The sequence below is a fragment of the Esox lucius genome, chromosome 5, assembly GCF_011004845.1.
Source record: "Esox lucius isolate fEsoLuc1 chromosome 5, fEsoLuc1.pri, whole genome shotgun sequence".
NCBI lineage: Eukaryota > Metazoa > Chordata > Actinopteri > Esociformes > Esocidae > Esox > Esox lucius.
In genome coordinates this window covers 35,673,203-35,696,684 of record NC_047573.1, presented here as the reverse complement: position 1 = coordinate 35,696,684, position 23,482 = coordinate 35,673,203, and the positions used below count along the sequence as shown (strand labels likewise).

The 23,482-nt window shown below is 43.3% G+C and overlaps 1 protein-coding gene across 2 annotated transcripts in view; it reads right to left on the bottom strand.

The window, feature by feature from the left end:
* Positions 1–23,482, bottom strand: part of vwa2 (von Willebrand factor A domain containing 2) — a 119,037-nt gene that overhangs the window by 53,383 nt on the left and 42,172 nt on the right. For both annotated transcript variants that reach the window (XM_020046903.3, XM_013131977.3), the window contains exons 3-4: positions 3,220–3,294; positions 2,561–2,694 (exon numbers count right to left, since the gene is read on the bottom strand). In XM_020046903.3, the coding sequence (XP_019902462.2) occupies positions 2,561–2,694; positions 3,220–3,294 (209 nt within the window). The remainder of the gene's footprint in view (positions 1–2,560; positions 2,695–3,219; positions 3,295–23,482) is intronic.

The following is a 23,482-nucleotide window of genomic DNA, read 5'->3' as shown; positions in this document are numbered from 1 at the left end:
TACAACCGAAGCAGGAGCTTGGTCTGCATTGCAGGCAGTAAGTCAGACTTGTTCCCAGTGCATGTTGGACTGCGGCAGGGCTGCCCTTTGTCGCTGGTTCTGTTCCTAATTTTTATGGACAGAATTTCTAGGCGCAGCCAGGGGCCGGAGTGTGTCAGGTTTGGGGACCACACGATTTTGTCTCTGCTCTTTGCGGATGATGTTGTCGTGTTGGCCCCTTCAAACCAGGACCTTCAGCATGCACTGGGACGGTTTGCAGCCGAGTGTGAAGCGGTGGGGATGAAAATTAGTACCTCCAAAAAAGAGTGGCTTGCCCACTTCAGGTTTGTGGAGAGTGCGTGCCTCAAGTGGAGGAGTTTAAGTATCTAGGGGTCTTGTTCACGAGTGAGGGAAGGATGGAACGGGAGATTGACAGACGGATCGGTGCAGCTTCTGCAGTAATGCGGTCGATGTATCAGTCTGTCGTGGTGAAGAAATTTTCGATTTACCGGTCAATCTACGTTCCTACTCTCACCTATGGTCATGAGCTTTGGGTCATGACCGAAAGGACAAGATCCCGGATACAGGTGGCCAAAATTAGCTTTCTCCGCAGGGTGGCTGGGCGATCCCTTAGAGATAGGGGGAGAAGCTCGGTCACCCGGGAGGAGCTCAGAGTAGAGCCGCTGCTCCTTCACATCGAGAGGGGTCAGCTGAGGTGGCTTGGGCATCTGTTTCGGAAGCCTCCGGAACGCCTTCACTGCAGGATTTGAGTCCCTGACGGCGTAGGGTTACTGATGGTAGCCTTTGTTACTTTGGTCCCAGCTCTCTGCAGGTCATTCACTAGGTCCCCCCGTGTGGTTCTGGGATTTTTGCTCACCGTTCTTGTGATCATTTTGACCCCACGGGGTGGGATCTTGCGTGGAGCCCCGGATCGAGGTAGAATTTCAGTGGTCTTGTATGTCTTCTATTTTCTTATAATTGCTCCCACAGTTGATTTCTTCACACCAAGCTGCTTACCTATTGCAGATTCAGTCTTCCCAGCCTGGTGCAGGTCTACAATTTTGTTTCTGGTGTCCTTTGACAGCTCTTTGCTCTTGGCCATAGTGGAGTTTGGAGTATGACTGTTTGAGGTTGTGGACAGGTGTCTTTTATACTGATGACAAGTTCAAACAGGTGCCATTAATACAGGTAATTAGTGGAGGACAGAGGAGCCTCTTAAAGAAGTTACAGGTCTGTGAGAGCCAGAAATCTTGCTTGTGACTAAATACTTATTTTACCGAGGAATTTACCAATAAATTCATAAAAAATCCTACAATGTGATTTTCTGGAATTTATTTTCTCATTTTGTCTCTAATAGTTGATGTGTACCTATGATGAAAATTACAGGCGTCTCTCATCTTTTTAAATGGGAGAACTTGCACAAGTAAGTGGTTTCTCCTGTCATCCGGAAGTGGGTGGAGTGTGAGAGTCGACCTTGACCGTTCCCTCAAGAGATCACCACAACTTCCCTATGACCAGATATCGTGCTCTGGTCCTCACTTACCAGGACAGTGATAATGGCTGAATTGAATGTCCCATGGGAACAACGAATGGAGGCAGTCTTTGAGAGGAAGATGTATGCAGAGCTGAGAGCAGAGTGGAGGGCTTTCATCAATCCAGTGGAAGTTAGGTGCAGAGATAACATTGGAACATTCACCCAGCTGTTCCTGAAATCTCTCGGGATCACAGGCTCCAAATTAAAGAAGACTCTCAAAGACCAGGTGGAAAAGGTAGAACAAGGGAGCTTCTGGCTCTGGTTAAGAAGAAAGGTCAAGGTCTGGGGAAAACAAGGATCCTAGCTGGCTGCAGGGGGCGGTAGGGAGATGTCCCTACTGCTGCTCCACCACCTCAAGATGTTCCGGGAGTGAAAACTTCAGTGAAGGTTGGCTCCTGGCTGACGACCCTGCAGCTGGCACAATGGCACCGTCGGAGGTGCGTCAGGCAGAAATGCCCAGCAGGTGGACCCACTTGTGCTCACATCTAATATTCAATACTTCTACCCATATTGTGCATTTTTGCTGCTAGTTTACTTTGTTAAGTATATAATGTGTATTATTGCCGTAGGTGTCAGGTGCCATGTCATAAGGTTTTCATCATGCTGTGTTATTCGGAAAATTGGACAAATAAACCTGAAACTTGCTGTCTGGTACCACCCTGGGGAGGCATGCATCGTTTTGAAAACCGCTGCTCTAGTTCAACCCATTAATTTCTGGGACCAATCATTTTTGCCACCAATGAGTCCCTAGTTGTTCAGATCTGTACTCTGCACAGAAGCAACTAACGTTACTATCATAATTTTCACATTACTTATAAAATAAAAAATTTTTAGATTAGGAGTTCAGCACTCCTATTCTGATAGTCCTGATATATAAAACCCCGACCTGCCCAGAGATCTGAAGGGATGTGTGTCTCTAAAATGTATCTGTGTTAAAATGTGCATGCGCATCACAGGTGAGCTAGTTGAACATTTCATACATTACATTTATACAGAGAGAATTCACTGAATACATGACAAAACTGAGCAGACTCCCAGTTGCTATACCTTGTCTGGCCCTATATCCAGCCCCTCACACAGCTTGAGAGAATAGTGCTTGGATCTCTCAAAACTGCCCTTCCCAATACTGTAGGAACCATCCATAAGGAATAGAACATCCATAGCAGTAGAGCACTTCATCACTGAAAACACACACACGAGCAAATCAGTTTACTATACAAAGACATATTAGCTTAAATTCACACAGCTGCTTACAGCTCTTGTATTGTCTATGTGGATTAATGATCAACTATTCAGTAGTAGGTTAGTCACCCCTCAACGGGGGATACCTTTAACAACAGCTGAATGGCATGTAAGTGAATTTCCCTCAGAATCACATAGACACGCACACATCACTGCATGTTCATTATCACTGCATGTTCATTACAATAATAAGTGGTGTACCTGTCATGTCACAGCATAACACGAGACATGAAGACAGTGATTAGAGCCTTGCTGTCACCTGACAGACTAGAAACAGGATTGCTGCTCTACTGAAGGACTTTCAGATATTTCTTAGATTCACACACACACATACTCACTGACACTTTCTTAAATAAACATTTATGAATAACAGACAAACAATTACAACTACAAATACAAACTCATACACAATCACAACAAGCAGAAACAAAATCACAATGTTATAAAAACCACATGTCACTTACTTTCTCCAGCAGCATTGATTTTGCTGATGGTCTCGTGACTGGTTTGGATCTCCTGAACTGAGGACCCAGGATTGACTTAAAAAACAGATATGACATTATAAATAAATGTTCTTATTTCAGTAACAAATAGACAGGTGAGTTTTGTACACTAGAATCAGTTGGTGCAAAAATATAAGCTCACTTTAAATTTGATATCAGCAACACATTTCAAAAAAGCTGGGACAGGGGCAACAAAAGACTGGGGAAAAAACCTGGAGGAAAATCTCAACTAATTAGGTTAATTGGCAACAGGAAAATTAACATGATTGGGTATAAAAAGAGCATCCCAGAGAGCATCTTTCAGAAGTAAAGATGGAGATGGCTCCTTAGTAAAAGATTCCTGGTGCTAAATTGGCCTGCCTGCAGTCCAGCTCTGTCACCCATTGAAAACATTTGGTGCATTATGAAACAAAAAATCTGGCAAAGGAGACCTCTGTTGAGCAGCTGAAATCCAATACCAAGCAAGAATGGGAAAACATTTCACCTTCAAAACTACAGCAATTGGTCTCCTCAGTTCCTAAATGCTTACAGAGTACTGTTTAAAGAAGAGGTGAAGCAACACAATGCCCCTGTCCCAAATTTTTTGGAACATGCTGCTGGCATCAAATTCAAAATGGGCATGTATTTTTCTTAAAACAATAACATTTCTTAGTTTCAACATTGGTTATGTTGTCTTTGTACTATTTTCAATTAAATATAGGTGTAATGATGATTTGGACATCATTGCATTCTGCTTTTATTTGCATTTTACACAGTGTCCCAACTTTTCTGGAAACAGGGTTGTAACTTGAGTTATTGGATAGAATATAAAGTCAAAACAGCTGTCAAGTGACAACCTGTGATTTGCTTGCGTCAGTGGAATGTGTTTGAACCCTCCTTCCAACATCCAATGCCCTGGGGTGAGAGAATGCCATTAGCCACTCTGTCTTTCCATGTTGACTATAAACCTTTATGCACTTATGGGATTTATATGAGTTTGCATTTCATTTATTTTCATAAGGGGATTTACTGTAGGGCCTTGTGGTACAGTCCTGCATTGGGTTGGTTGCCCATGCATGATCTACAAAACATTATTTCTGTGAGAGGATACAGAGATAATTAGCTACAATGCAGTGAGAAAAAGGAACAGGAACTGACCCCTCCCCCCACTTGAGAATAATACAGGGTATACAGCTCTGGAAAGAATTACAAGACCACTGCACCTTTTTCTTTCCTTGTTGAAAAGAAAGGTTTTGAGTGAGGAACAGAAGCATTCAATTTGCAGTGGTCTCTTAATTTAAACCCTTCTGTTCCTCACTCAAAACTTTACTTTCCAACAAATTAGGAAAGGAAAGATAAATGTGCAGTCATCTCTTAATTTTTTCCCGAGCTGTACGTTGCAATGTAACCTAACTAGCAATGCTACATTTCTCAGTAGATCATAGATGCACAACCTATAAAAAGTGAAAGCAAGTAGCCCAGGGCAGGCACCTGCTATTTCTTTACTAGTAGGAAGATTTACACTTTTTTAATGCGTGACCATACATAGTGTTGTAATGTTAATGAGTTCAAAGAAGCAGGCTCACAAATTGATTTAATACTGGAGCTTGAAGTTAAGAATATTATATAATCATTATATCTTTAGAACATGATTAAATTGAGGTTTTTTAACAGTTTTCAGAACAGAATCGATGCTGGTGGTTTTGGAGAAAAAACTATCATATCGGTTGGGTCTCGGAACAGATGTAGCCAAGACGGTCCAGGTGCAATTTGTATGATTTGCGTTGTCCCTTGGTCATCATTGTGGGGTATTGTTTGTAGATTGATGGAAGCAATACATTCAGTCTATAACACAACAAAATGTGCAATAAGTTAAGAGGTCTGTAGCTACTGTATGAATGCTGGTATTACTGTATATACACTGTTTATTAAGATGTAACTATGTATAAGCCATGTATAAATACTATCGGATCCTTCCTGTCACTCTCTTTTCTATCCTCTACTAATCCTTTACTTTCCTCGATAAACACTTGTTAGAGTAGTTTTAAAGTTATCTGCCCTGCATATAAACAGACTCAGATAATCACCATTTCCAAATCTTTTTTGCCTCTACTTTCTTAAATGATGTACCTCCTAATCCTGTCCGGGGGTCTTTTTAACAGTTTCACAGTTTAGTGAGACCCAACAGTTACACAGTTTTCATTTCATTTTTCGATTTATTTCATCATTACAGTTAATACAGAGTTGAAAACTGTTGTTTTTGCCCGTAGGCAAAAACAACAGTGTCTCTAGTCTCTAGTCGGAACCTCTCAACCTCACGCACGATCTCAGGCTCCTTCCCCGCAAGCGAGGTGACATTCCACATCCCTTGAACTAGTTTCCCTGTCCAAGGATATGGTTGTCGAGGCCCCTGCCTTCAACTGCCGCCCGATCCTCTACTCACCGACCCCTTATGGTCCCTCCTCCAGGTGGTGAGCCCACGGGAAGGTGGGGAAAGGCCTGGCCACCAGGCGCTCGCATACGAGCCCCAACCCCGGGACTGGCTCCAGGGTGGGGCCCCGGCTGCGCCATACCGGGCAACGTCACGGTCCTCAAAATGGTTTCCATCATTAAGGGGTTTTTGAACCGCTCTTACTCTGACCCGTCGCCCAGGATCTGTTTGCCTTGGGAGACCCTACCAGGGGCATATAGCCCCAGACAACATAGCTCCTAGGGTCACTCGGGTACTCAAACTCCTCCACCACGTTAAAGTGGCAGTTCATGGAGAGGATGTAAAAACATATTTCACAAATAAAACACAAATCTGTAAAACAATTTACAACTCTTGTTTAACATTTACAAGTGTTGACTTAAATGTACAAATCTTAAGTTTATTTACGGATCTGAATTTTAAATGTACACATTTTAGAGACCCATTTTCCTTTGGCCGTGTGCATGGTTTCAATCAGAGGGCTCGCTAGGTGGGACTTATGGAATATCCGGACTGGAGCCTGGTAGATTGGAGTCTATAGGTAGCTAGGAAAGGTTTTTCCTGAAATGTGAGTATAACGTTTATTTGTATAACAATATTTGACTGCTTCACCAATGGGTAATACAACACTGAGCGTATTTTCGACTTCAGGCAACTAATTTAAGCACAGTTAGTTATGTCAGCCTACTTCTGGTTGGCTAGCTAGCCAGCTAGTAGGCTACTGTAGCTTAACTAAAGTAATGAAGGTACCTAACCCGACGATGCAACTGACTAGATAACGGTATGTTGTTGACTTGCACAGCTGCATTCGGTTCATTCAGTATGAGTCTTCCACAGCATGCTAATGTTAGTAGTTATAAAAGGAAAACTGTATGCATGTGTTAGTCCTTAGAATGTGTGTACGAACAGAGTGATAGTACACCAACGTCATGGACCACCTACATCTTTAGTTTGTTAGAAGTGTATGTACGTTTTATTTGGCAAGTATTGGTCGACATTTGTCAACCTTTCATCACACATCCAATCAGAGAGAGAATGATATCTATGTCCTTCAATGTCCCTCACACCAAACCTCAAGGAAATAGGTGAACATTCTTCAGTTCCATTGCAGTATTTTTAGAATGACATTCCCTAATATTCAAAGTGTTAAAGTTACTAAATGCATCAACTACACTGTAGTGATCTCTTCTGACTTCTACAGTACCTGAATCTCAGTGTTCCTACCATTGATTTTATACAGTTACGTAATTGCCCAAAAAAAGATCCATCAATCATGTGACATTACCCTGCTTCTCCTGCTGCTTTTTTCAGCAACATATTTTAACGACCATCCTCTTTGCCACCACTACCAAATCATGGCCCGCCATTGAATTAATATATCTCCAAGTCATCAGAAACTAAGGATTATTTCTCAGAGAGGTGACCATAACATAAATTATACTATATAGTTATTAATATTGCTTTTATTATTATAATTTTTTTGTTATGAATCTTTGTTTGACATCATGGTGTCAGTATGATTGTACAAAATACTCTGTATTTATTAAATCTCCATGAATGCAAATTAGTAATTACATACTGGAGTATCCTTGTTACAATAAATATAATGGCATACGCTTTATTGTCATAAGATTCACTGTTGTCTTAGGAAATAATGTTTCCTAAAGAAAGGTATCCAAAAATATAAACATTGCTTTGAGAATGCCTGAAGTCATCCTCCATTCAGTACTGTCAATGAGCAATTACAGTTGTGCTCAAAAGTTTGCATACCCTTGGAGAATTTGTAATATATCTAACATTTTTAAAGAAAACATGAGTGAGCAGGCAAAACACATTTATTTTATTTATTATGGGATTCATATTCAACTGTAGGTTATAACAGAATGGCACAATCATAAAAAAAAAACATGGCAACAAATAACAAAATGGAATGACCCCTGTTCAAAAGTCTGCATACACTTAGATCTTAATACTGTGTATTGCCCCCCTTTAGCATCAATGATAGTCTTTTGTAATAGTTGTTTATGAGACCCTGAATTCTTGCAGGTGGTATAGCTGCCCATTCGTCTTGGCAAAATGCCTCCAGGTCATGCAAGGTCTTTATTTGTCTTGCATGAACTGCACGTTTGAGATCTCCCCAGAGTGGCTCGATGATATTAAGGTCAGGAGACTGTGATGGCCACTCCAGGACATTCACCTCTTTTCGGCACTAATTGCAATTTTAAAAGCCACAGGTGTGGGAAATTAACCTTTAATTGCCATTTTAACCTGTGTGTAACAAGGCCAAAGATTCAAGGGTATGTCAACTTTCAATCACGGCCATTTGGGTGATTTCTTATGATTTAAAAAGGAGCCAAACAACTATGTGATAATAAATGGCTTCATATGATCACTATCCTTAAATAAAATTGTTTTTTTTGCATGATCAGTCATATTTTCAAAATCAATGGCAAAATTACTAAATGCCAAAAGGGTATGCAAATTATTGGAGCACAATTGTATAACCACTAACATTAGCTAGATGTGCAAGACTCATACTGAATGAACCAAATGCAGCTGTGCAAGTCAACAACATATCGTTATTAAGTCAGTCGCACCGTGGGGTTAGATTAGGGTTGCCACCTTCAATGTGGAAAAATAAGGGACACCTTGCCAAACCTGGGGGACACAAATTAAGCAGTGTCTGGGGGTTCTCCTCAATGAGAGTGTCAGATGCTTCATTCCCTGCATTCTGGTGAATTTCTATGCACCAATTTGTTTTTTTAATGCATAATTTTCAAAATACTCTGCTACTGTGAACAATAAATGTAATGGAAATAGAGTAAATACGAGTAAAGAACAGTTGCATCAACTATATTAAAGAATAAAAATCACAAAAATCAGATCACAGACATGGGCAAGATGTTTGGTCTTCCAAAATAAACTATTTGGTATATTTGGAAGAATCAAGAACCCACCCTCCAGGAAGGATGATGTAGCCTAGTTTTGTCTGTTGCTGCTCCAATGCTCTGAAATAGTCTCCCATCCCACATTAAGTTCCGTTCCACCATTGCAATTTTAAATCTGATTTAAAACCCACCTTTTTCTCTTGCTTTTAGTTCAGTCTGAGGTTATCCCTTGGTTTTTGTCAAGTCCGTTCTTTACTTATCTTTAACGTCCTCTTACTGTTTTAATCATAGACTGTATATATAATGGACGACGCCCTTTCGCTCTTTTCCATTGGTGAAAAATGAAGCCACCAGTGTCCTGATACGGCGCTGACATCTTGGACTTGCGTCTGCGCAGATAGCGATCTTGGGACCAGTTCTGCGCAGTAGTTATGCGCAGTAGCGAGAAGGAAGTAAAGCCCTAAAGCCGCGAAATCAATGGCCCCACCCTTGTGCCCCGCCCTCACTCTCGAATGCGCATACCGTAATCAATCGCAAGTCCAAGTACAGTACAACCTTTGCTTGTTAAACCTAGACGATGTTATAGCCTAACTTACATCATGTTTAACCTTAATTTAGAATAGGCCTAATACAAAAATAATTGGTATCTTCTAGCTAACGATCACCTGCTAGCTATTAACATGGCTATTAACGAGGCTTGTTGTCTTTTAGCTAACGTTAGCTAGCCCATTACATTTATTTACTAATTAAATAGCTTATACATTTAACTTACCGAAAAAAATTCAAAGATCGATTGGAAATGCCAGATCGGTTAGCACAATGTACTGCAGAACAACCCATTATGTCCGTGTGAAATTATATCAATTATAGAAATTTAGAGATTAAATGTAAAGTTCCAATCTCCTCAGTCCTCCGAAGATTCAGTGGCTCCTCGGCTCAGATAGCTGTCAATCGCAGCTGTGAATCACGACGTCACACCACCGTTTTTAGAGCATTAAATAACTAACTAAAAACAAACTTATTTTAAAAACAAACTCTTGAATTTACATTAGCGTGATACAAACTACAGTAAATGACAGAAACCAGCTTCGGAAAAAATATATTTGAAGGGTAATTTAATTGTTTAGTTGGTCTCGCGTCCCATTGAATAACATGGGGAGGGCGGGGTTTATGACCTATACTGGGACCACTCACCAGGGGGCGATCGAGACGTTTTGGCTTCACTTTTCAGGGCTTGTGCGGCACGCTTGGTTTTAATCTGTTGTTGGTTTTATAAAATGTCTCTTAACTTCTTAATGTATTACTTTGAATTGATTTTAAATAATTTTAGTTGTCTTAAGTGTTTTCCATTTTAGGCTTGCCCTTCATGTATTATATTGTATTATATTGTGTATTGTTGTCTTTTATGTATTATTCCTTTAATCATGTATACAGACCCGGTAACAATTCTTTGCCCCCCAAAAATAGTTTGGGTAAGATGCTTCCCAATACTGTACTTAACTAATTACTGTTGGGAATGTATGCTTGCTCTCTTGCCTTCATCTGCAAATGCGATTGAAGATGTGCTTTAAGTGATGTGATCACTAAGCTACAAATGTGTAACTACTGCAGTTACTAAAGCTTTCAAATGTGGTTGCAGCTGTGCGTTTTCGCTAGTATATAGCCTCAGCAAGCCATGAATGCGAAGATGATTTTCTTTCCGTCCATCGTGCTTTACCTACTATTCTATGGGCAAATGTGCCTGTCCATGGAAATGTGCCTGTCCATGGAAATCAAAAGCCGTCAAAAACGTGTTCAAGCGCCTGTTGTTTTTAAATGTGCTATATAAATAAATGTGACTTGACATTCCACCAAGTGCGATATTGGTTAAATATCTCTCTCACAAACACACACAGCATGTCCGTAGAGCGCCCTATAGAGAATGTGAAATGCACGTAAGGCAAGACAATCGCAATTTTCAAAGCCAGGAATCCAACGCTGTAGTACTGTGAAAACTAGTAGGATCATTTGGTTATTTCTTTCAGGAACAATTATTGTTCAAAGTGTGTAAGGTATAAGCTATATGCTCTGAATTGGACAATACATCTTTATCAGACTGAAAATTATTGAACGCAGAGTGACCTACATAACTACGGTGAGTTCTGTTGTACAATATTATACATTTGTTGTTAGGTTAATGAGTAAGAACGTAATGACTGTTTTGTATTAAACAAGGACTGTTTGCAATACTCTATTAACATTCTAATTCTTTAGTCAAAGTCACTGGTAGCGGAACGCAAGTTCTAAACCTTTGGCGGAAAAACAAGTTATAGAAACTGAGCTTGAAAAAAACTGTGTTGGCCTGAGATGAAATACCTACAGTAACCCTTGTTTCTTCGTGTGTCCACAAGTTTGGTTGCTTACAATTTTTTGTTTCTTTGTTCATCCTCAAGTTCGGATGTTTTGTGCTTCTTCGCATATGAACCGTTGAACAGGTAGGTAACATCGTTAGCTAACTTGTCTAAATCGTGTTTCTTAGTGTATCAACAAGTTAGAATGTTATATGTGCTTATTCCTTGTAACATCTATCAACTGATACGTAACGTTAGCTAAATCATGTTTCTTTGTGTAACGTTACTCTTGGCAGTTAATTTTGCTAGACTAGCTAATCCTGCACTTGCTACAATTCCGTAACTGAGGTGTCTTTCTGTATCCACGTTGTTTTTAGCTAGCCTGTGTGTGTCTTATGCTGCCGCTTTTTTAAACCTCTTTTCTAAACATTGCTTTCAAGTGACGACATGCTGTAGTTTTGTACCCAGAGGAGGATGACTGTGTGGCAGTAGTTCCATGCCTGTGGCTCAAAGGGGGACTTTGCTACGATGGTTACTTTCGTAACCCCAGCTCTATGAGTGGAGCGTCGCCCATAGGGGCTTCGCTCCTATTGGTTTACCCTCTCTGCCAATCGGCAGTCACTGAAAATTTAAATATGCAAATAGCATTGCTCTAGGCCATCTGCCCCATAGCTATAAAAGCAGTGCACACACCCCAATCTGCCTCCCGATGTAACTGTCTTCACGAGAAAAGCAGTCAGTGACAGGTCAGGGCATGAACCCTATGGGCGACGCTCCACTCATAGAACTGGGGTTACGAAAGTAACCATCGTTCTATATCGTGAAGCTTTGCCCATAGGGGCTTCGCTCCTATTGGTTTAGGGCAAAGCGAGCGAGCCCAAGATGTACTCCCTGCCTGTCACCCACCTCACAAAAGAGATAAGTGCCCATAGGACGGCTTGGGCGTGGAATAACCACACCACCCAGCCGCTTCCATCCGGTTCACACCAAGCACATCCGGTTGCGCGCTGACCACAGCCCCCAAACGAATGTACCCACAACACCAACCCATCCGGTACCTCCTCATCAGTCTCGACTGAATCGGAGCGTCCGAGGCCAGCCCAGAGAACACACCGAGACCCGGACTTGGCGCCCAAGTAGACGCTCAAGCACATCAAAGGCGAGCGTCCCACACACAAGTGCACAGGCATACCGGAGCTGCGAACGGACCCATGTCAATTAGCCGTCCCAGTAGCTCGATGGACCCAACTCACACCCTAGACTCAGCCATGCTGAGCACAGAATGGGCCAACGTGCCTGTGGCCATGTCACGCAAGTAGAATCGGACAAACGGCAATGGCGTCCCCAAGGACGCGGCAGCACAGATGTCCTCCACCCCCACGCCCTTAAACAGTGCGGCCAAGGCCGCCACCCCACACGTGGAGTGGGCCCCGAACCCCCCAGGCGTAGGGACACCATGTGATGTGTAGGCAAGATCAATCGCCTCACACAACCAATGAGACAAAGAGTTGGGACACCCTTAGGGCCACCGTGACACACAAAGAGTTGGGACGCGGTCCGCACCGCGGCCGTGCGCAGCACATACTGTGCCAAAGCGCGAACCGGGCACAGACGATGCAACCTCTCCTCCCTCGCACCCGCATGGGGAGGGGGAGAAAACGCCCACAACACCATCTTCATGGAACGAAACGAAGCCTTGATCACCTTGGGCAGAAATGCCGGGTTAGGGAGCAACACTGCCCTACTGACATCACCATTAATGGTGAGACAGCCAGGCTGCGTCGACAGCGCACAAAGATCACTGACCCTCTTAGCAGAAGTCAGGGCCAACAAAAGGGCCGTCTTAAGGGACAGCATCTTCAACGGTATCTGGTCAATAGGTTCGAACGGCGTGTCACACAGCGCCTCCAGAACCAACGCCAAATCCCACTGAGGCAACTTCCACCGGGCCACCGGTCGTAGACGGCGGGACCCGGCCAGAAACCATTTAACCAAGGGGTAACTAAACACAGACACGCCATTGAAACCCTCATGACACGCCGAAATGGCACAAGCGTACACCTTCAGCGTGCCAGGGGACCTTTGCTGCTCAATGAGACTCTGCAGGAACGACAGTACACAGCCGATGTCACAACAGAGAGGGTCAACACCCCTGTCCTCACACCAGCGGGCAAAGACACCCCAGCGGCTAGAGTAACTAGCCAATGTTGAGGCTGCCCTTGCACCCTGAATGGTCCCGACCACTTCCGCGACCACTTTCAGGAGCCAAGCCCGCAGCGGCTGGCCCAGCACAGGGAACGCCCCTATCGAGCCGTTCGCCTGCAACAACGCCCCGTGGCGTTAAGGGATCGGCCACGGCGTCCCCACCGCCATCTGGGCCGCCTCCGCAAACCACTGGGCACCCGGGCGAAAAGGGGCGATCAGGATGAGCGACAGCCCTTCCAACCGCACCCGAGACATGACAGGGAGAATGCACTGCAGAGGGGGAAAAGCGTACAACAGCACTCTCGGCCACGGCCGATGAGCCAACGCGTCCATTGCCAGCGGGGGCCTGTCCTGCACACGCAGAGAGTACCACAGGGGGCAGTGTGCATCCTCCCGGGACGCGAACAAGTCCACCTGCGCCTTCCCGAAGCGCCTCCAGAGCTCGGCCACAATGTCGGGGTGAAGACGCCACTCGTCGGCGCCCACATTGTGTTCTCCGGGAATGTGCAGAGCCCTCAGTGACCTGAGGTGCACGTGAGCCCATTCCCAAATCTGCACCGCCAGCAGGTGGAGGGGCAGAGACCTGACCCCGCCCTGCCTGTTCACGTAGGCGACCGCCGTGCAGTTGTCTGACCACACTAGCACGTCCCTTCCCCGTAGGGCCGGTGCGAAGTGCAGCAACACGCACCGGATCGTGTCCAACTCTAGCCAGTTGATGTGGCGCCCCAAAGGAGGCCACACGCCCCTGACCGAGCGCGACTGGCACGTCCCGCCCCAGCCCGTCAGGGAAGCGTCTGTGAAGACACCTGACACCCTGCCCATGGGAACCCCCCGGAGCAGAGTGCGCAGGTCCCTCCAAAAAGCCAGATGCCCAAGCCACCTCAGCTGACCCCTCTCGATGTGGAGGAGCAGCGGCTCTACTCCGAGCTCCTCCCGGGTGACCGAGCTTCTCACCCTATCTCTAAGGGATCGCCCAGCCACCCTGCGGAGAAAGCTCATTTCGGTCGCCTGTATCCGGGATCTTGTCCTTTCGGTCATGACCCAAAGCTCATGACCATAGGTGAGAGTAGGAACATGGATTGACCGGTAAATCGAGAGCTTCACCTTGCGGCTCAGCTCTTTCTTCACCACGACAGACCGATACATCGACCGCATTACTGCAGAAGCTGCACCAATCCGTCTGTCAATCTCCCGTTCCATCCTTCCCTCACTCGTGAACAAGACCCCTAGATACTTAAACTCCTCCACTTGAGGCAAGCACTCTCCACCAACCTGAAGTGGGCAAGCCACCCCTTTCCGACTGAGGACCATGGCCTCGGATTTGGAGGTACTGATTCTCATCCCCACCGCTTCACACTCGGCTGCAAACTTTACAATGCAGGTAGATAAAAACAGAACATAACAAAACAAACAAAACAAGACAAGATTAGACACAGATGAGAAGGGAGGGGGGCATGGGGCTACGGATAGGCAGAGGTGAAGAGATGGGTCTTGAGGTGGGACTGGAAAATGGTAAGGGACTCAGAGGTGCGGATCTCTTGGGGGAGGGAGTTCCAGAGCCTGGGAGCTGCCCTGGAGAAGGCTCTGTCCCCAAAACTGCGGAGGTGGGATTTATGGATGGAGAGGAGACCAGCTGAGGAGGATCTGAGGGACCGTGAGGGTTGGTACGGGGAGAGGAGGTCAGTGAGGTAAGAGGGGGCCAGATGGTGGAGGGCTTTATAGGTGAGGACCAGGATTTTGTAGGTGATCCGGTGGGAGATAGGAAGCCAGTGGAGTTGTTTTAGGACTGGAGTGATGTGGTGCCAGGATTTGGAGCAGGTGATGAGTCGGGCTGCTGCGTTTTGGACCAGTTGGAGTCGGTTGATGTTGGTAGAGCTGATGCCGAGGAGAAGTGAGTTGCAGTAGTCCAGTCGGGAGGAGATGAAGGCGTGAATGAGTCTTTCAGCAGCGGTGGGTGTGAGAGAGGGTCTGATTTTGGCGACGTTGCGGAGGTGAAAGAAGGAGGTTTTAATGACGGATGTGAGGCTCAAGGGAGAGGGTAGAATCAAAGATAACGCCAAGGTTGCGGGCCTGGGGAGATGGGGAGACAGTGGTGCCATCGATGGTAAGAGTGGGGTTATTGGTTTTGCTGAGTGTGGATTTGGAGCCTATGAGGAGGAATTCTGTTTTGTCGCTGTTGAGTTTGAGAACGTTGTGTTGCGTCCAGGTTTTAATAGCTGACAGACAGGATTTGATGTGGGAGAGGGGAGGATTGTGGAGGGATTTGGTGCTGAGGTAGATTTGGGTGTCATCTGCATAGCAGTGGAAGTCCAGGTTAAAGTGGCAGAGTATCTGACCAAGAGGGAGGATGTAGATGATGAAGAGGAGGGGGCCGAGTACAGAGCCTTGGGGAACACCTTGAGTGACTGTGGCTGTGGCAGAGGTGTGGTTATGGAGAGAGATGAAGTGGGATCTGTTGGATAGATAGGAGTGGAGCCAGCTGAGTGCAGTACCTTTGATACCGAGGTCTTTGAGTCTGGTGAGCAGGATGTTATGGCTCACGGTATCGAAGGCTGCACTCAGGTCGAGGAGGATGAGGATGTTGAGGGAACCGGTGTCAGCAGAGGTGACGAGGTCATTTAGGACTAAATATGCCATAAATATGAATGACATCTCAAGCACAACCAATATTGTTGCTAAGCTACAGTGATATAGCTTTTTTAACTGCTGCTATGTACAGTGATTAGGGGTGTAACGATCCATCTACTACATCGATGTATCGATTTATATTCCTATGATCCAATTACATCAATCTGTGCTCAGCAAGTTGGCCTTCCAGACGAAATATATCGATCTAACATCGTTTTAAAATGAACTCAATCAATTGTATCGATACTAGGAAATAACCCATTGGATTTAAGCACGTCAGACTTTATAGGAATGTTTTTTCTTAGCACTTTTAATGTTAATGTTAAAGGCGATAAACGTTACTCCATTCAGTCTGCCTATCCGTGATGTCATCGCCCCGGGCCAGAAGCAGCGCAAAGACAACAAAACATAGCATGGCAGATGGCAGAGGAGAAGCCGACGAGAGAGAAATTATCAAGCCACCATTGTGGTCCAGTGTGTGGAAAGTGTTGGTTGCACTTCATTTTTGATATTAATACTGTATTTGTATTATTTCTATGTTGAAAAACAACAGCAAAAGTAGCAGGTAAACCTACTGTTAATTCAACCTGAAGAAATGTTGGTTGCACTTTATTTTTGATATTAGTACTGTATTTGTATTATTTCTATGTTGAAAAACAACAGCAAAAGTAGCAGGTAAACCTACTGTTAATTCAACCTGAAGAGATGTTGGTTGCACTTTATTTTTGATAGAAATATTGTAGTATTTTTATGTTGAAAAACAAAAGCACAAGTAGCAGGTACACCTACTGTTGAAATGTTAGTTGCACTTGTACTTTTATTGAAAATGTATTGAATATTGTAAATGAGAGCAGAACATTTTAACTTCCTGTTAATTCAACCTAAAGTGTTGGTTGCAATTTATTCAAATAAAATGTGAATGCATTTGCCATTAATTGTTGTTTACTTGTTTGTTTATATCCATAATTAACTGATACCTGATTCCCTTACAAGAAACAACAGGAATCTAGGAAACTTCACCTGCACTGTCCAGTTTCCAGGTATTTATTTCAGTCAAACGGGTTGAATTTCTGGCTGAAAAGATACTGAATCGATTTCCAGTCACTGAATCGTTTCGGATCGTATTGTTCTAAATGAACCATTATCGGCCTTGAAACGTATCGACAACCACGAATCGTGATACGAATCGAATCGTGGTTAAAATGAATCGTTACACCCCAAAAGGTTCTTAATTCTGACTGTAGTTGTAGTGTTATGCCACTACAATAACTATCGATTGCTGCTAGGTCATACTTATGTATATTACTGCCTTTCTAACCCTTGTTTATTTTGTATTGTATTATGTTTATTTTGTACTTTCACATTCAAATACTGTAATTTTACTATATCTGTTGCTGGACACATTTTCTTGCACTATTTGATTAAAAAAATATATATATTTCAATTAATTTGCACGTTTATTTTGTATGCTTGCTATATAATGCATGTTTTTTTATGCATCTTGCACTATTTGAAATTGTTTAGATATAATTGAGTTAATTGTCATTTGTGATATGACCAAAATTATTATAATGGATTATTATAAATAAAACCTAATATTGGGGCGTGAGGCATCCTGCTGGGTTTAGTGCATAAAAGTGGCTAGCCGCCGTCGGGCCGCTGATCAGGGTATTGTTAGAAGGCATTGTAATACCACCAGTGGCCCGACTGCGGCTAGCCGCTTTTATGCACTAAACCCGGTGGCCCGACCCAAAATAAGTTTGTTTGTGGAACACAAACACGACATCATCCACAGCAACAGGGTCAACCTCGCCCTTTCTCTTAGATTAAGATTTCTCCCCATTCCTTAGTATAAGTTGGTCTCATCAGCTTTGTGAATAGGTTTTAAGAGTAAACTCTTAGCTAAGACCTTTTGAGGCTGTTTGGGAGTCCTCCTAGTGGTAAGACATTTTTTGTGAATACAGCCCCAGATCACTGAAGGGGAAGAGGGTGCCCCAACTCTGGAAGATGTCTTGCATTTTAGTTCCAGTACCAAATTTGGCACTTCCCAGTGCTCTAAATGACTTCACAGGTCATGAAAAAACGAATCCATGTTCTTGTTACTTCTAGATTAGATTACTAATTTCCGGTTACCCTGACAAATCAATAAATAAACTTCAATTAGTGCTGCACACGGCTGCTAGAATCCTAACTAGAACAAACAATGTTGAACACATTACTCCTGTACTAGCTTCTTTACACTGTCTGCCTGTTAGGGTTAGGGCTGATTTTAAGGTTTTATTATTAACCTATAAATCAATACATGGACTTGCTCCTACTTACCTTGCTGAAATGATCCAGCCATACATACTTACACGTAACCTACGATTACAAGATGCAGGCCTTTTAATTGTACCTAGAATCGAAAAAAAAAACAGCCGGAGGCAGGGCCTTTTCTCATAGAGCTCTACTACTGTGGAATGATTTGCCAATTAAGGTTAGAAATGCAAACTCAGTGCAAACTTTCAATTGTCTACTCAGCTCTACAGCATGGTTTATGATTAAGTGGCCCTGGGGCGTGAAGATGACCAGAAAGGCTTGATACTGCCTCTCGGGGGCGGAGTCACTGGCTTGTTGCTGTCTCTCTGTTGCGCACTTGTGCAATTGGGCTGTACTCTGCTGGCAATACTCTGCCCCCATTCAGCGTGGTTGCGGTTGGTTGGTGTCCCTTTGGTTGATGCTGGGCAATGTGGGTGGATTGATTTCCTGCCTGTTGGGCCCTGTCCAGGATATACCCCAGATAGGGCCTCAGTGTCACCGGACCATTTTCTGAATTTTCCCAGTCTCCTCCCGTTTTGAACTTAGGAGGGCATGAGGTCCTGGCCCACATCTGCAGAGTACCTGGCTTGGAGGACCCGTTGCTGTTCCTGTCCAGAGTCCTCCTGGTTGTTTTGCAGATCGAGACGATGCCTGACGATTTCAGCTGCCACTGTGCTGTGCTGTGCTGACACCTCCCAGTCCCCTGTGTTGTCCCTTTCCTTGTCCATCTGGTCATGCTTCTTACCTGGACTAAGTTTAAATAGACTCTAGACTCAGCCCACATGCATTTATTAATAATTACAATTGTAATCTTAATATGTTCACCTGGCTCACCCCTCTGAGCCTGGGTCCTCTATAGGTTTCTTCCAAAATGTTGGCCTTCTTAGGGAGTTTTCCCTAGCCACTGAAATTCAACACTACTGTTGTTTGCTCCTTGGGATTTAAGGCCAGGTGTTTTGTAAAAGCACTTTGTGACATCTGCTGATAAATAAATGTGATTGACTGATTAATGAAGATATTTGAGAGATTAGTTCTACAGCAACTAAGGCCTATGGTGTGTGACTTCCTCGACCCTCTGCAGTTTGCATACCAGGCACTCATCAAAAAAGATTGACGCCATCATCTACCGGCTCCATCGGGCATATTCTCACCTGGAAAGGCCCAGAGGTACAGTGACAGACATGTTTTTTGACTTCTCTAGTGCCTTTAATACCATCCAAACTCCCCTGCTGGCTGAGAAGCTCATGGCAATGCAGGTGGACAATGATGTGGTTGCTTGGATAACAGACCAGTTTGTTAGTTGGCAAGAATGCAGATCAGACGTGGTGTTGAACAGCACAGGTGCACCCCAAGGAACCGTACTGTTACCATTTCTCTTCACAATCTACACCTCTGACTTCCGCTTCTCCTCCAAAACATGCAACCTGCAGAAATTCTCATATGACTCAGCAATTGTCGGCTGCATCATTCAGGACAATGATGAGGAGTACAGAGGAGAAGTAGAGAGTTTCTTCGGAAGGTGTGACAACAACCACTTACAGATCAATACTAAAAAGACGAAGGAGCTGGTGGTGGATTTCCGATGACGCAAGAAGCCCCTGACCCCCATTACCATCCGGGGGGAGGCAATTGAGATGGTTGACTCATACAGGTTCCTGAGAGTGCATCTCTGCAACAAATTGTACTGGTCTAGTAATACAGAGGCACTCTATAAGAAAGGACAAGATAGGCTGTTCTTCAGTCTGTGGTAGCCAGTGCGTTAACACTTTATTTGAAGGGGTGTGCATAAGAGTGACATGACACTGTCATGATACTGTCATAAACATGACATGACACATGAAGGAATCATTATGAATGTTTATGAATGTTGTCAGTAGATGTCATTCGGTTGATTATGTCATTTTTTATGTAAGGTTGACAATTTTTGCAATTATAAGTTATAAGTCAAGTTAATATAAGTTTTTTGTAGGAACACAGTTTGTACTTCAAATTTGTTAATGTTGATGCAAGTAATATGCATTACTCAAGAGATAATATACATAATCCAATTTGTTAATATGTTTACAGTGTGATAACCATTATTAATAAGGTTGACTGACTACTTGCGTCTTAAAATAGGTGTGACGCAAAAGGAATAGTCGCATTTGGGTTTTTTATTTTGAAAGACACTTACTACAGTGGGCCAATAGGGGGCAGTTTGACATGGTCGTGTTGCCAAACACCTGCGGATTCTTGTAACTCTTCAAGGATTTGTTGACTCTTCAAGCCATGTTTACTTTCTCATCATTTATCCTGTTTTCCAAGGACAGTAAAGTATAAAGATATACTGGACATTTTGATACAGTTTGATAACTTGCCTATTAAAGTGTATGTAGAGGGTTGGAAAAACCTAGTAATTTTATAACTATGACATAGATAGAAAACCCATGTTGAATGTAAAATGCCATGACGTTGGTGCATTCCTTGTTACAGTAACACATTTGTGAACAAACGGTTAACAATGATAACCTTTACTTTATTAATGGTTTACAAATGCATTAACAAAAAGAGTGTAGTGTAATTTGTTCATGTTGACACAGGACAAACTTATGTGTTTTTTTTGCAAGAACACTGTACTGTCATTTGTTAATGTCGATACAGGACATCCATTCATGTACAGTACCTAGTTGTTTGCATGAACAATGGCCAAAGTAATATAAATTCTTCATAATATAATCACATTGAAAACATTATTTATGAAGTAGGCTAGATAGTGATAGTTTAACAAATTACCTTCATGTTAACACAAATAGAACATGGCTGAGCAAGCTAGAAAAGTGCTAACTGGAACAAACAAACACTTGACTGGAGCTACCATACAGCTAAATGGAGAAAGCTAATAACCAACCGAAGCCAGTTAACAACAAGGAACTGTCTAATCGCTAACCCTTACAGTGCAACAATTGTGAAGTTCCTAAACAATGCAGTTACAAAATTCAATTATATTAATCCTTGGGAGATTGTCAGGAGTGTTGTACAACAACAGCGCCCGCGACCCTAATGCCCTTACCACCCCTCCCCCATATCCAGTTAGTGATCCCCAAAACACAAACACTATTCCCTCTACCATTACCCCCCTGTCAACACCTCTCACGTATCTTATTTATATAAATGACCACCTTAGGTGTCTTAGGTGTTATTTCTCCACTTGAATATCGCCACTCCTACATAGACATCTATTGCTGCTATTTTTTTTGTCTTAATATTTCTTTGTATACATATTATTTATATGTATTTTATTGATATATGGATTGTAATTGTTGGCTGCTGTTTTAACCTATTTCCCCTAGGAGATTATTCAAGTGTTATTCTATTCTATTTTAGATCTCAGTTCTCTATCAAGTGAACTCTGGGGTGAAACAAGAAGGATAACTCATAATAATGAGGACTCTTGCTGGTCTATTTCACCTCTGTTTAATTCACATTGATATGTTACACTACATGGCCAAAAGTATTTAGACAACTGACCATCACACCTACAGTATATTAACTTGATGGACATCCCATTACAAAACAGTGGGCAGTAATGAGGGGTTGGCCCCCACTTTGCAGCTATAACAGCTGCCATTCTTCTGGAAAGGCTTTCCACAAGATTTTGGAGTGTCTTTGTGCCCATTCAGCCAAAAGAGCTTTTGTGAGGTCAAGCACTGATTTTGATGTTGACAAGAAGGCCTGGCTCGCAATGCGGTTGAGGTCAGGGCTCTGGGGAGACCACTCAAGTTCTTCCACACCAACCTCATCTAACCATGTCTTTATGGACCCCGCTTTGTGCACAGGGGAACAGGCATGCTAGAACAAGAAAGGGCCTTCCCCAAACTTTGCCAAAAAGTTGGAAGCACCTAACTGTCTAAAATGTATTTTTATCCTGCAGCATTAAGTTGACCCTTCACTGGGAATAAGAGGCCTAGCCCAAACCCTGAAACATAGCCCCGGATCATTATCCATATGCATTCCGTTTCTTTCTTGTTTTTTTAAACACATTAACTGAGATATTTGTCTAAATGCTATAACCCTCTCTTTCAAGATAAATGTATTTCCATCTTACCATCTGACCACATAAAATACAAGTTGTTGTAATGAATGGTTTATATTAAAAGAGCACTTAACCCTGGAGAGTACTTTGGGTGGTGTGTGAGAGATTTCTAGGGCAGAGTGAGATTTATTTCACACATGATATGCCGGAAGGAGCAAAGTAAAGTTTATGCGCACCAAAAAACCCACAGTATTACATGATGGTGCGGACTGAAGGGAATGCAAGACCTAAAAAATGAAAAATTGTTGTTTTTTGGTTTATTTTAGTTTGCTAAGACTCCATGTGGTACCAATTGTGCTCCAAGTAAATTGTGTGTAGTCGTGGTTTTTCTTGATGGATAGAGCCATTAGATTTCTTTCAAACATAATCCTATAAGCAGATATATTGAAAAATGTACATATTTGTACATATCTGATAGCATATACACTCACCTAAAGGATAATTAGGAACACCTGTTCAATTTCTCATTAATGCAATTATCTAATCAACCAATCACATGGCAGTTGCTTCAATGCATTTAGGGGTGTGGTCCTGGTCAAGACAATCTCCTGGACTCCAAACTGAATGTCAGAATGGGAAAGAAAGGTGATTTAAGCAATTTTGAGCGTGGCATGGTTGTTGGTGCCAGATGGGCCGGTCTGATTATTTCACAATCTGCTCAGTTACTGGGATTTTCATGCACCATTTCTAGGGTTTACAAAGAATGGTGTGAAAAGGGAAAAACATCCAGTATGCGGCAGTCCTATGTGCGAAAATGCCTTGTTGATGCTAGAGGTCAGAGGAGAATGGGCCGACTGATTCAAGCTGATAGAAGAGCAACTTTGACTGAAATAACCACTCGTTACAACCGAGGTATGCAGCAAAGCATTTGTGAAGCCACAACACGGACAACCTTGAGGCGGATGGGCTACAACAGCAGAAGACCCCACTGGGTACCACTACAAATAGGAAAAAGAGGCTACAATTTGCACAAGCTCACCAAAATTGGACAGTTGAAGACTGGAAGAATGTTGCCTGGTCTGATGAGTCTCGATTTCTGTTGAGACATTCAGATGGTAGAGTCAGAATTTGGAGTCAACAGAATGAGAACATGGATCCATCATGCCTTGTTACCACTGTGCAGGCTGCTGGTGGTGGTGTAATGGTGTGGGGGATGTTTTCTTGGCACACTTTAGGCCCCTTAGTGCCAATTGGGCATGGTTTAAATGCCACGGCCTACCTGAGCATTGTTTCTGACCATGTCCATCCCTTTATGACCACCATGTACCCATCCTCTGATGGCTACTTCCAGCAGGATAATGCACCATGTCACAAAACTCGAATCATTTCAAATTGGTTTCTTGAACATGACAAT